The sequence below is a fragment of the Heterodontus francisci genome, chromosome 11, assembly GCF_036365525.1.
Source record: "Heterodontus francisci isolate sHetFra1 chromosome 11, sHetFra1.hap1, whole genome shotgun sequence".
Classification (NCBI taxonomy): Eukaryota; Metazoa; Chordata; class Chondrichthyes; order Heterodontiformes; family Heterodontidae; genus Heterodontus; species Heterodontus francisci.
In genome coordinates, this window is record NC_090381.1 from 114,021,144 (window position 1) to 114,035,373 (window position 14,230).

At 48.1% G+C, this 14,230-nt stretch overlaps 2 protein-coding genes across 3 annotated transcripts in view; one reads left to right on the forward strand and one right to left on the reverse strand.

Annotated features, from left to right (window-relative positions):
* Positions 1 to 6,417, reverse strand: part of LOC137375089 (transmembrane protein 212-like) — a 19,287-nt gene extending 12,870 nt beyond the window's left edge. Inside the window, 3 exon segments of the mRNA XM_068041717.1 lie at positions 2,845 to 3,011; positions 5,146 to 5,214; positions 6,402 to 6,417. Of these exon segments, the coding sequence (XP_067897818.1) occupies positions 2,845 to 3,011; positions 5,146 to 5,214; positions 6,402 to 6,417 (252 nt within the window).
* LOC137375477 (phospholipase D1-like) overlaps positions 5,239 to 14,230 on the forward strand; it is a 235,373-nt gene continuing 226,381 nt past the window's right edge. For both annotated transcript variants that reach the window (XM_068042786.1, XM_068042781.1), the window contains exon 1: positions 5,239 to 5,313. The gene's annotated coding sequence lies outside the window, so the exon portion shown is untranslated. The remainder of the gene's footprint in view (positions 5,314 to 14,230) is intronic.

Consider the following 14,230-nt stretch of genomic DNA (forward strand, 5'->3'; position numbering starts at 1 on the left):
AGAAAGCGGTAAATTGCCCAGTTAAGTCCTGTACACAAAAAGCAGGACAAATCCAACCTGGCCAATTACCGCTCCATCAGTCTCCTCTCAATCATCTGTAAAGTGATGGAAAGTGGCCAATTATCTGCCAATTCAGGGCCTCCTCCCACTGCCACTGGTATTCTACCCTCAGCGGCTGGACAGTAAAGGCTCCAAGAACCCCGCCTGGTAAAACCAGGTGGCCTTCTTGTGGACTGCGGGGGCCGTCCCGATTGGGCACCCTGTGCCCCACGGAGGACCGCCCCCGAAGCTCCAACCGCCCTCAGCGCACAACACTACCCCCCCCCGCCCCCCCACAACCGACCCTCCCTTGCTTCACCGGGGCCCAGCCAATTGTCCCCAGTGAGGCCCTGGAAATGTACCTGACTTTCAGAGCCATCCTTCCTGTTGCCTCCCGGTGAAGCTGCTGGGATTAAAAGCTGCCGGCCTGACTACCTCAAGGAGGTGGAAGTCCCGCCCAAGACCAATTAATGGCCTGGGGAGTGAAAAATCCTGGCCTGGCTCCCCAGGGCCAGCGGAGGCAGGCTCGCCACCGACCTTTTGGCCAGCGGGCAGGACCTCCACCTAATGTAAAATTCCGACCCTGGACAGGTCATGGGCTTGGAAGGTGCTGTCAAAGCAGCCTTGGCGATTTGCTGCAGTGCATCTTGTAGATGGTACACAGTGCTGCCACTGTGCGTCGGTGGTGGAGGGAGTGAATGTTTGTAGATGGGGTGCCAATCAAGCGGGCTGCTTTGTCCTGGATGGTGTCGAGCTTCTTGAGTGTTGTTGGAGCTGCACCCATCCAGGAAAGTGGAGAATATTCCATCACACTCCTGACATATGGACTTCGAGATGGGGAACAGGTTTTGGGGAGTCAGGAGGTGAGTTACTTCCCACAGAACTCCCAGCCTCTGACCTGCTGTTGTAGCCCACAGAGCTTATATGGCTGGTCCTGTTCAATTTCTGGGCAATGGTAACCCCCAGGATGTTGATGGTGGGGGATTCAGAGATGGTAATGCCATTGAACATCAAGGGGAGGTAGTCACATTCTCTCTTGTTGGAGATGGTCACTGTCTGGTAATTGTGTGGTGCAATGTCCCTTGCCACTTATCAGCCCAAGCCTGAATGTTGAATGATGAAGCAGCTGAAGATGGTTGGGCCTAGGACACTACCCTGAGGAACTCCTGCAGTGATGTCCTGGGGCTAAGATGATTGACCGCCAACAACCACAACCATCTTCCTTTGTGCTAGGTATGACTCCAACCAGTGAAGAGTTTTCCCCCCGATTCCAATTGACTTCAGTTTTTCTAGAGCTCCTGAGTGCTGTACTCGGTCAAATGCTGTCTTGATGTCAAGGGCAGTCACTCTCACCTCACCTCTGGAATTCAGCTCTTTTGTCCATGTCTGGAACAAGATGAGATCAGGAGCTAAGTGGAGCTGGTGAAACCCAAACTGAGCGCTGATGATCAGATTATTGCTGAGTAAGTGCCACTTGATAGCACTGTCAACAACACTTTGCTGATATTTGACAGGAGGCTGATGGGGCAGTAATTAGTCGGATTGGATTTGTCCTGATTTTTTGGGCATTTTTTAGCATTCCTTCATCATTCCTGGTCCAAAATCCTAAACCTTCCTACTTAACAGCACTGTGGGTGTATCTACACCAGATGGACTGCAGTGGTTCAAGAAGGCAGCTCACCACCACCTTCTCAAGGGCAATTATTGATGGGCAACAAGTTCTGGCCTTGGCAGGGACACCTACATCCTGGGAATGAATCAAAAGAAATGCATGGGTTAGCAATAACACTCTCCCTTTTGAGTTAGAAGGTAGTGGGTTCAAATCCCACTCCAGAGACTTGAGCACAAAGTCAAGGCTGATAATCCAGTGCAGTACTGAGGGAGTGCTGCACTGCTGGAGCTGCTGTCTTGTGATGAGATGTTAAACCGAGGCCCAGTCTTCTCTTTCAGATGGAGATAAAAGATTTCATGCTCAATGTAAAGAGCAGGCGAGTACTTCCTGTTGTCCTGGGCCAATTTTATCCTTTAACCAACATCACTAAAACAGGTTATCTGATCATTATCACATTACTGTTTGTGGGAGCTTGCTGTGTACAAATTGGCTGCTGTGTTTCCTACGATGTGACTGGACTAATAATCCAGAGAAGGTGAGTTCAAATCCCACCCTGGTGTCTTGAGAATTTGAATTCAGTTTTCATCTAGCAATAAAAAGCTGGTCTCAGTATAAGTGACCACAACGCTGTTAAATGTTTGTAAAAATTCAACTGGTTCACTAATATTCCATTAGTGAAGGAAATCTGCCCTCCTTACCCAGTCTGGGCCTATATGTGACTCCAGTCCCACACTAATGTGGTTGACTCCGAACTGCCCTTTGAAATGGCCTAGCAAGCCAAGAACATAGGATCAGGAGAAGGCCATTCAGCCCTTCAAGACTGCTCCGCCATTCAATTAAACCATGACTATCTGTATGTTAAAAATTCCCCTCCCTTGGCTCCATATCACGTGATACTTTTACACAATAAAAATTGGTCAACCTTGAGAAATCTAATTGTCCCCCCGCATCCACAAACTTTGGGGAGAGAGTTGTACCAATATATCGCGGTTGCGTCAATGTCGCTGGGGCAAAACCCTGGAACTCCCTCTCTAACAGCACTGTGGGTGTACCAGCAACACACGGACTGCAGCGGTTCAAGAAGGCAGCTCACCACCACCTTCTCAAGGGCAATTAGGGACGGACAAGAAATATCAGCCTTGCCAACAAGCAGCCACATCCTGAGAATGAATTAAAAACGTTATTTCCCCTACCACAACTCCATTCCAGATGGGACAAGCTATCCTGGCACTCCATCCTGCAAACCAGGGCTTGTAGGAAAAAACTGGAAAGAAGGTGATGATTCCCAGGAAAATAGAGATGATCCCGGAGGCAAGGAGAGCCCTTCCAATGTGCAGGTATGAGTGTTTCATCTCTCCCCCTCAAAGCAGGTGAATGATATGTGCTCTGTTGTTGGATCTCTGTGTTTATCGCAGAGTGTACCATGGCAATTATCACTAGGTAGGCAGATCCTCACAGTTCACTGCACCATGGATATTTATTTACTATTCTTTCATAGGATGTGGGCGTCACTGGCAAGACCAGCATTTCTTGCCCATCCCTAATTACCCTTGACAACTGAATGGCTTGCTACACTGTTTCAGAGGGCAGTTAAGAGTCAACCACACTGGGTCTGGAGCCACATGTCGGCCAGACCAGGTAGGGATGGAAGATTTCCTTCGCTAAAGGACATTAATGAACCAGATGGGTTTTTATGACAATCGATGATAGTTTCATGGCACCATTACTGAGACCGGCTTTCAATTCCGGATTTTTATTAACTAATTAGATTTAAATTCCACCAGCTGCCGTGGTGGGATTTGAACCCGTGTCCTCGGGGCATTATTAGCCTGGGCCTCTGGATTACTAGTTCAGTGACATTACCATGACGCTACCGTCTCCCAGGCTGGCAGGTCCTCACAGCTCACAGCACCATGGGGATTATCACAGCAACAACAACTTATATTTTTATAGCATCTTTAACATAATAAAACATTCCAACGCGCTTCACAGAAGCATTATTCAAAAAATATCTGATACATAGGGGCTAGGGCAAGGGAGGGCTGCGGTCAAGGCTCCCTTGTACTGCTAGCATTTTATCCTCTTTATTGTGAAAACAGGTACGAAGATACCATTTAACAGTTCTGCCATTTACTTATTGTCCATTATAGTCCTGCCTGCATCAACAGTTTATATTTCCCTCCCATTCTCTTAACATACTCAATTTACCCACGTCCTCCCCATATCCCTCAACCCAACCGACCCACCTCCTTCCCATATCCCTCAACCCCACCGACCCACCTCCTCCCCATATCCCTCAACTCATCCAACGTAGTAAATGCACGTGTTCAAAGAAATTGGAAAAGAACACTCAATTTCTTTTCCATGCACCAGTGATTTAGAAACATAGAAAAATGTACGACACAGATGGAGGCCTTTCGGCTCATCATGTCTCTGCTGGTCATAATGCAGCCGAATCACATTTTCCAGCTCTTGGTCCTAGCACCATAATCCTGTAGGTTAGGGCACTTCAAGTACATATCCAAGTGTATTTTTAAAATGCGATTGGGGTTTCTGCCTCGACCACCCGACCTGGCAGTGAGTTCCAGACCCCCCACTACTTCGGAGTGAAAAAATTAGAATAATAGATTAATAGAATAGGTACGCACAGAGGAGGCCATTCAGCCTGCTATTTCTGTGCCAGCTCTCTGTAAGAGTTAATCAGCCACCTCCTTTCGAAATAGCCCTCCAAATCTTTTTCTCTTCCTCAACTCCCCTCGAATCCCTCCACCAATTATTTAAAACCCCAGGTTATTGATCTCCCTGCTAAGAGAAATAGGTTCTTTCTGTCCACTCTATCGAGTCCCCTCAGTTTTATACACGTCAATTAAGTCTCCCCTCAGCCTCCTCTGTTCCAAAGAAAACTACCCCAGCCTATCCAATCTTTCCTCATAGCTAAAACCCTCCATTCCCGGCAATGTCCTTGTTTATCTCCTCTGCACCCTCCTGGGTTTTGCACCCGGCAGTTTGCTGGAGATTAATCTTTAATTCCTGGAGACTCCAGGGTAATCCTGGAGAGTTGGCAACTCCCCCTCCACCCCCAGTGCTGCCTGACCAGCTGAGAATGGGTGTTGGTAACGGTGGGGGGGGGGGGGGGGGGGGGTTTGTGGTGGGGTTGGGGTGTTGAGGGTGGGCAGTGGGGGAGGGGCTGTCTCAGATCTCCAACACCTGTGATAATTTCCCTTCCTGTTTATCGGGCGATGTTCCGCTCGCCATCTCAGCTGGCACAGGAAGATCCCGCCAGATCCACAGATTAAACCTGAGAAGTTGTTTTTATACATCTATAGGTATAAGTGAGTAGTTGGGAGCAATATCTGAACTCATTGAAGGGTTAACAGGAGTTTCAGACAACCCAAAAGGACTGTGTGAAAGGTAAAAAAGGGACCTGGGCCAAAGTGACAGCCCCTCTCACAGAAATAGCCGAACCCCACTGGATTTGGGAAGTTGTGTTTGACCTGCAGCTGACCTATGCATCCGGAAGCCTTGTTCCTGCCGCGTGACTGACTTTATTTTTGAGCTTAACTCTGTAAGGAATAAATAGGAGTGTGGATTTATCACTGGGCTCAGGCACAACTCAAAGATTTTGTTTTTAGAATTTGCTTTATGCCCCCACCCTTCTAAAGGTAGGTACCTAATGATCCATCAATATAGCAACAACTTGTATTTATCTCGCGGCTTTAACATAGTAAAATGAGCCGAGGCAGCACAAATATGTGTTATCAGGCTGTAATTGCCAATGAGCCACGTAAGGAGATATTAGGACAGGTGACCAAAAGCTTGATTGAAGTTGTAGGTTGAGTAAGGAGCATCTTAGGAGAGCAAGGTAGAGATTCAGATAGGTTTAGGGAAGTAATTCCAGAACCTAGGACCCAGGCAGCTGAAGGTGGGTTGCCATTGGTGGAGTGATTAAAATCAGGGATGTGCAAGAGGTCAGAATTAGAGGAGCGCAGCGATCTCGGAGGGGATTTCCGAGATAGGGAGGGGCGAGGCCATGGTGGGATGTGAAAACAAGGATGTGTGCTGAGATCTTGGAGGACAAATGGCTCTGTGACCCCAGCCAGAACTCTCCAGGCTGGCTGCCTGTCCAATGAGACACAGAACATGACAGGATCCATTTTACAAAGAGCCCCCCCCGCCCCCCCCCCCCCCCCCTCAATCCCCATCCACTGCAAATTCTAGATCAGGTTGAAAAACTGGGCCCAATAAGTTGTTCGAGATTTGCAGCGTCTTGAACATCCCTGATTTTAATCACTCCACCATTGGTGGCCGTGCCTTCAGCTGCCCGGCCCCAAGCTCTGGAATTCCCTCCCTAAACCTTTGCACCTCTCTCTCTCCTCCTGTACGACACTCCTTAAAACCTATCTCTTTGACCAAGGTTTTGGTCAACTGTCCAAATATCTCTTCATGTTAAATTTTGTTTGATAACAATCCTGTGATGCACCTTAATAATATAAAAGCAAAATACTGCAGATGCTGGAAATCTGAAATAAAAACAGGAAATGCTGGAAATACTCAGCAGGTCTGGCAGCATCTGTGGAGAGAGAAGCGGAGTTAACGTTTCAGTTCAGTGACCCTTCATCAGAACTGCCTTGTTTGCTATGTGGAAGGCGCTATATAATTGCAGATTGTTGTTGTTTGCTTGTTACATGAAAGGACAATCTTTATCATCACACGCCAGCCATTGGCACTCAGATTAGAGCAAGATATTTACCAACAACGGTGACCATGTTTTAAAAGTACTTCACTGGCTGGAAAGCACTTTGGGACATCCTGTGGTCATGAAAGGTGCTATATAAATGCAAATCTTTCTTTTAACTGAGGTATGTTGTAGAACTGACCTTTGCGATGCCCTTTGCTTTATTGTGTTTTCATAAGATTCAGCTGGAGCTGGTTCAAGGTGTGAAGCAGTGTGTCATCTCAGGCAGGTGAAGGTCTATGCAGCCAGCCAGGTTGTGCCTGGTACCAGATTGTACAATATGATTCAAAACCTCATAAATACTAAGCTGTCCAATCTTTAGTCTTGAGATTTCATAGAATTATTGATCATAGAATGACAGGGCATGGAGACTATTCAGCCCTCCGTACTCCTCCCTATCCATGTAAACACCTCCAGCCCTACAACTCTTCAAGATAACTACCCTCCTCTAATTCTGGCCTCTTGCTCCTCCCCGATTTAAATCACTCCACCATTGGCGGCCGTGCCTTCAGCTGCCTTGGTCCTAAGTTCTGGAATTCCCTCCCTAAACCTCTCCGCCTTTCTCTCCTCCTTCAAAATGCTCCTTAAAACCTACCCCTTTGACCAAGATTTTGGCCACTAGTCCTAATGTGTCCTGATGTGACTCAGTGTCAAATTCTGCCTGATAATGCCCCAGTGAAGCACCTTGAGATATTTTACTGCATTAAAGGTGCTAGATAAATAAAAGTTGTTGTTGGTGTTGTTAATGGGTGTTAGAAGAATCCTACACCAGTCTATCAGACCTCAATACAAACTAACTTTACTCCATGAAAGCTCCGAGACTTGTGATTAGATCTCAGAATGAAGGCAGAATCTGTCTTTAATCTCAAGTCAGTGGCCTAGATTAGTGATTCAATCTAAAGATAATTAGAATGATTTCTCTCAGATAAAGTGGGCCACAGTATGTGAGTAATCTGAGACATGACATGTGTTGAGTGTAGCTTGGGAGGAAAAGTTTGGACCTCTGGTTTCAAAGCTCTCCACCAATGGTGGGGGGGGGGGGGGTGGGGGTTTGCTCACCTCATGTCTGGGTCTGTTGTAGCCTCACTGATTGGGATTGATCGCTGTGATTCGTCAATAACCCCATGATAAGAAATTTAGAGGACAAAACTCCACTGCTTGACCAGTTGGGCTATTCCATTCTTTCAATGAGCGGCACAGTGGCGCAGTGGTTAGCACCGCAGCCTCACAGCTCCAGCGACCCGGGTTCAATTCTGGGTACTGCCTGTGTGGAGTTTGCAAGTTCTTCCTGTGTCTGCGTGGGTTTTCACCGGGTGCTCTGGTTTCCTCCCACAACCAAAGATTTGCAGGTTGATAGGGTAAATTGGCCATTGTAAATTGCCCCTGGTATAGGTAGGTGGTAGGGGAATATAGGGACAGGTGGGGATGTGGTAGGAATATGGGATTAGTGTAGGATTGGTATAAATGGGTGGTTGATGGTCAGCACAGACTCGGTGGGCCGAAGGGCCTGTTTCAGTGCTGTATCTCTAAATAAATAAATAAGATGAGATGGTTTCCTATGAGGGGCGATTGAGTAGAATGTGCCTCTATTCTCAGGAGTTCAGGAAAATTAGAAGTGATCTCATTGAAATGTATAAAATTCTTAAGAGAGTCTGACAGGCATTGTTCTCCCTAAGTTCTGTTTGTGTGGGCAGTTGATTTGTTGCACTGCACGGTCCCTTCAGATCAAGATGGCTGTGCACACTTGCATCTTCTAGCAACGTTGCTTGTGAGTGGACTGTTTGTTCCCTGCACAGTACGTTCCCTATTGCTATGCAGCCGTGCACCTGCGCAGCTTAGAGGGAACACGAGAGACAGGGGAGATGCTGAGAGGCTGCTTGCTGTGGCTGGGGAGTCCAGAACTCAGGGGCAGACCATTTAGGACTGAGATGAGGAGAAATTTCTTCACTCAGAGGGTTCTGGATCTCTGGAATTCTCTGCCTGGAGAGCACCCTATTGGGATAGTGGAGTTGAGGTAGAAGGTGAGTCATGATCTTATTGAATGGCGGAGCAGGCTTGAAGGGCTGAATGGCCTACTCCCGCTCCTAATTCTTTTGTTCTTCTTATCATTTTATCAGGCGACAACCAGGGATCTTGGAGACTCAACAAATAGGGGTCTCCTAGTTGTTATTGTGTTACTAAGAGGTACTGTAGGTGTAGTTGTAATTTTACTGAACTAGAAATTCAGAACCCTGGACGAATCATCTGGGGACAAGAGTTTAAAACCCACCCTGGCAGCTGGGGAATTTAAATTAATTTCATTAAAATAAATCAGGAATAAAAAGCTAGTATCGATAAAAGTCACCATGAAACACCTGGATTATTGTTAAAAATCTATATGATTTACTAATGTCTTTTCAGGAAGGAAATCTGTTGGCCTTACCTGGTCTGACCTCCATGTGACTCCAGACTCACAGCAATGTGGCTGACTCTTAAGTGCCCTCTGAAATGGCCTAGCAAGCAACTCAGCTGTATCAAATCACTACAGAAAAGTCAAATAATAATAAAACCGGGCAGAGGAAGCAGTATTGAACTAGGCACTGGACATGATAAAGGTGCACCCATTTTTCATCGCCATCCCTGGGTATGTCCTGTCCCACAGGCAGGACTGGTCCATCAGTGGTAGCGACACAGTGGTATACAGTCAGGAGGGAGTTGCCCTGGGAGTCCTCAACATTGATTCAGGACCCCAAGAAGTTTCATGGTACCAGATCAAACACGGGCTAGGAAACCCCCAGCTGATTATCAGCTACTGCTCCCCCCCACCTCAGCTGATGAATCAGGACTCCTCCATGTTGAACACCACTTGGAAGAAGCACTGAAGGTAGCAAGGGCACAGAATGTACTCTGGGTGGCGGACCTCAATGACCAAGCTGGCTGAGTCCTGAAGGTAATATCTGCCAGACTGGGTCTGCGGCAGGTAGTGAGGGAACCAGCAAGAGGGAAAATCCTTCTGGCCTCTTCCTCACCAATCTACCTATCGCAGAAGTATCCGTCCATGACAGTATTGGTAGGAGTGACCACTGCATAGTCCTTGTGGAGACGAAGTCCCATCTTCACAATGAGGCTACCCTCCATTGTGTTGTGTGGCACTCCCACCATGCTAAATGGGATAGATTCAGAACAAACCTCGCAGTTCTAAACTTGGCTTCCATGAGGCACTGTGGGCCATCAGCAGCAGCAGTATTGTATTCAAACACGATATGTAACCTCATGACCTGACATATCCCCACTCTACCATTACCATCAAGCCGGGAAACCAACCCTGGTTCAATGAAGTGTGTAGGAGAGCATGCCAGGAGCAGCACCTGGCATACCTCAAAATGAGGTGTCAACCCAGTGAAACACAATACAGGACTAAATGCATGCTAAACAGCGGATGCAACATGCTATAGACACAGCTAAGCGATCCCACAACCAACGGATCAGATCAAATGTCTGCAACCCTGCCACATTCAGTTGTACATGGTGGTGGACAATTAAACAACTAACTGGAGAAGGTGCCTCCACAAGTATCTCCATCCTCGATGATGGGAGAGCCCAGCACATCAGTGCAGAAGACAAGGCTGAAGCATTTGCAACAATCTTCAGCCAGAAGTGCCGAGTGGATAATTCATCTCCACTTCCTCCTGAGGTCCCCAGCATCACAGATGCCAGTCTGCAGCCAATCAAATTCACTCCACGTAACATCAAGAAATGGCTGAAGGCACTGGATACTGCAAAGGCTATGGGCCCTGATAACATTCGGCAATAGTACTGAAGACTTGTGCGCCAGAACTTGCCGTACCCCTAGCAAAGCTGTTCCAGTACAGTTGCAACACAGGCATCTACCCGGCAATGTGGAAAATTGCCCAGGTATGTCCTGTACACAAAAAGCAGGACAAATCCAACCCAGTCAATTACCGCCCCATCAGTCTACTCTCGATCATCAGCAAAGTGATGGAAGGTGTCATCAACAGTGCCATCAAGCGACACTTGCTCAGCAATAACCTGCTCAGTGACGCTCAGTTTAGTTCCGCCAGGACCATTCAGCTCCTGGCCTCATTAAAGCCTTGTTTCAAACATTGACAAAGAGCTGAACTCCAGAGGTGAGGTGAGAGTGACTGCCCTTGACATAAAGGCAGCATTTGACTGAGTAGGGCATCAAGACGCACTGGAGTCAATGGGAATCAGGGAGAAAACTCTCCGCTGGGTGAATCATACCTGGCACAAAGGAAGATGGTTGTGGTTGTTGGAGGTCAATCATCTCAGTCCCAGGAGATCACTGCAGGAGTTCCTCGGGGTAGTGTCCTAGGCCCAACCATTTTTAACTGCTTCATCAATGTTCTTCCCTCCATCATAAGGTCAGAAGTGGGGATGTTCACTGATGATTGCACAATGTTCAGCATCATTCGCGACTCCTCAGATACTGAAGCAGTCCATGTCCATATGTAGCAAGACCTGGACAACATCCAGGTTTGGGCTGATAAGTGGCAAGTAACATTCACACCACACAAGTGCCAGGCAATGACCATCTCAAACAAGAGAGAATCTAACCATCTCCCATTGATGTTCAATGGCAACATCCTGGGGGTCACCATTGACTAGAAACTGAATTGGACCAGCCACATAAATACTGTGGCTACAAGAGCAGGTCAGAGGCTGGGAATTCTGCAGTGAGTAACTCACCTCCTATCTCCCCAATGCCTGTCCACCATCTACAAGGCACAAGTCAGGAGTGTGATGGAATACTCTTCACTTGCCTGTATGGCTGCAGCTCCAACAACACTCAAGAAGCTCGACACCATCCAGGACAAAGCAGCCAGCTTGATTGGCACCCCATCCACCACCTTCGACATTCACTCCCTTCACCACCGATGGACAGTGGCAGCAGTGTGTACCATCTATAAGATGCACTGCAGCAATGCACCAAAGCTCCTTAGACAGCACCTTCCAAACCCATGACCTCCACCACCTCGAAGGACAAGGGCAGCAGATGCATGGGAACACCAACACCTGCAAGTTCCCCTCCAAGTCACACACTATCCTGACTTGGAACTATATCGCCGTTCCTTCACTGTCCCTGAGTCAAAATTCTGGAACTCCCTTCCTAACAGCACTGTGGGTGCACCTACACCACATGGACTGCAGCGGTTCAGGAAGGCAGCTCACCACCACCTTCTCAAGGGCAATTAGGGATGGACAATAAATGCAGCCCTAGCCAGCGATGCCCACATCCCACGAATGAATAAAATAGAACTTTTTTTTAAAAAAGGCGCTATATAAATGCAAATTGCTGCTGTAATTACATGCTGCGGTCTATCCCTAGCCTGCCCTGCACAGCTCTGAACTCAGGCCGCCTTAGTTAATGTTTGCAGCTAAGCTTTCACCAATGCAGGAAGTCAAACACAATGAACATATCAAACATTCCACACTCATAAAACTCAGCCTGTTTGTTTTGGATTTTTACCCTGAAATTATGATTGAGTCAAATCCCTGGACTGATATTTATTGAACAATATAAGTCCAAGTGCCAGAAATTTTGAGGCATAAATTCAGGCGTACTAAATTAGAAAATGACAACTTCAAAGAAGGGAGGGTGCACGCTCGGGGATAGGCTGAGTGCTATGTTTCAGAAGATTGTCACTTGACTCCAGGATGTTCCCAGGGAACAAGAAACAAACATGTAGCGGCAACCGATTTCATTGTGCAGCCGTCACAGTGATTTCACACACTATGGCTGGGATTTAACAGGGCTCCCGATGTCGGGCTCCGTAGTGGGGGTGCGGGGGGCCAGAAGATTGTTCTGGCAGCGGTCCGCTACGGAGCCTGATATCAGGAAGGCCGGGCCCGATCATCCCGGAGGCAGTGAGGTTCCGTGCCACCACCACCGCCCCCCCCCCCTCCCTACCCCACCCTACTGCCGCTGGGCGACAGGACCTGGATTTACATGTGTTAATTAATTAAATGAATAAATTTCAACAAACTTACCTGCAATCTTATGGTCCAGCAGCGATCTTCAGATTAGCGGCCAGCAATCCTTAGTCTTCACTTTCCCACTGCAGTGGTGGGGAAGGTGGGGGAACCTCAGAATTTTAGTGCTGGTGGGGGAGGGGCAGATGGAGGTGGGGGGGGGGGGCAAATGTTCATCATTAGTGTAGGGGATGGTGGGAAGGGGTGACCTGTGCACTTTGTTCAGTTTGTGGGGGGTGGGGAAAGGCCATGTTTGGGAGGTCAGTATTTTTTGACGGGGGGGGGGGAAGGGCAAATACTTAATTTTATTGTTATAGGGGTTGGGAAAGGGGCAATGGATTTTTGATAGAAACAGTAGGGGCAGTTTACCATTAAAAATATAAATTAAACAGCAGGGCTGGCTGCCCTTTAAAAATGGCGCCTGCACCTGCGCACAGGCAGCTGGCACCATTGTCGGAGTCGGAGAACCCGGCCCCTCCACATGATTGCGGGCCAGAGGGGGGCCTGACCAGCGTATTTAGATTAGCCGCCGCGTGCACGTATGCGCATGCGCAGGCCGCCATTTTTTCGCCTGCTGCCACTCCCGGTGGTGAGCGCTTAAAATCCAGCCCTTTCGGGGTGGCATTTCTGCATTAACATTGGCAGTGCAATACCTTACCTGTAGGCAGTGGAATACCTCACCTATTGGCAGTGGGTATCTCACCTGTTAGCAGTGGAATAGCTCACCTGTTGGCTAGGGGTACCTCACCTGTTGGCAGTGGAATACCTCAACTGTTGGCTAGGGGTTCCTCACCTATGGACAGTGGGGTACCTTACCTATTGACAGTGGGGTATGTCACCTGTTGGCAGTGGAATTCCTCACTTGGCAGTGGGGTGCCTCACCCATTGACTGGGGCACCTCACCTGTTGGCAGTGGAATAGCTCACCTGTTGGCAGTGGGATACCTCACCTGTTGGCAGTGGAATAGCTCACCTGTTGGCAGTGGGGTACCTCACCTGTTGGCAGTGGGGTACCTCGCCTATTGACAGTTTTTATTTTATTCATTCATGGGATGTAGGAGTCGCTGGCTAGGCCCATTATTGCCCATCCCTAATTGCCTTTGAGAAATAGGTGGTGAGCTGCCTTCTTAAACTGCTGCAGTCCACGTGGGGTAGGTACACCCACAGTGCTGTTAGGGAGGGATATGTTATCTGTTGGCAGTGGGGTACCACACCTGTTGACAGTGGGGTATGTCACCTGTTGGCAGTCAAATACCTCACCTGTTGGCAGTGGGGTACCTGTATTTCACCTGTAGGCAGTGGGTATAATGCCATCAGTGAAACTCTGCAACCCACATATATCAATGTTCTGAGTATAGAAGCTGCCAGATTACCCAACATGTTTGTTTTTATTCACTTTCTTTGTATTTTTTCATGGCTAGGCCAGCATTTCTTGTCCATCCCTAATTGCCATTGAGAGGGTGGTGGTGAGCTGCCTTCTTGAACTGCTGCAATCCATCTGGTGTAGGTACACCCACAGTGCTGTTAGGAAAAGAGTTCAAGGATTTTGACCCAGTGATAGTGAAGGACCAGTTTCCAAGTCAGGATGATGTGTGGCTTGGAGGGGAACTTGCAGGTGGTAGTATCCACATGCATCTGCTGCCCTTGTCCTTGGTGGTATAGGTTGCAGGTTGGGAAGGTGCAGTTGAAAGAGCCTTGGCGAGTTTCTGCAGTGCATGTTGTAGATGGTACACACTGTTGCCACTGTGCGCTGATGGTCAAAGGAATGAATGTTTAAGATGGCGGACGGGGTACCATTCAAGCAGGCTGTAAAGTGCCAAATCGGAGGATTGTCAGCAATCTCTTCTCATGCAG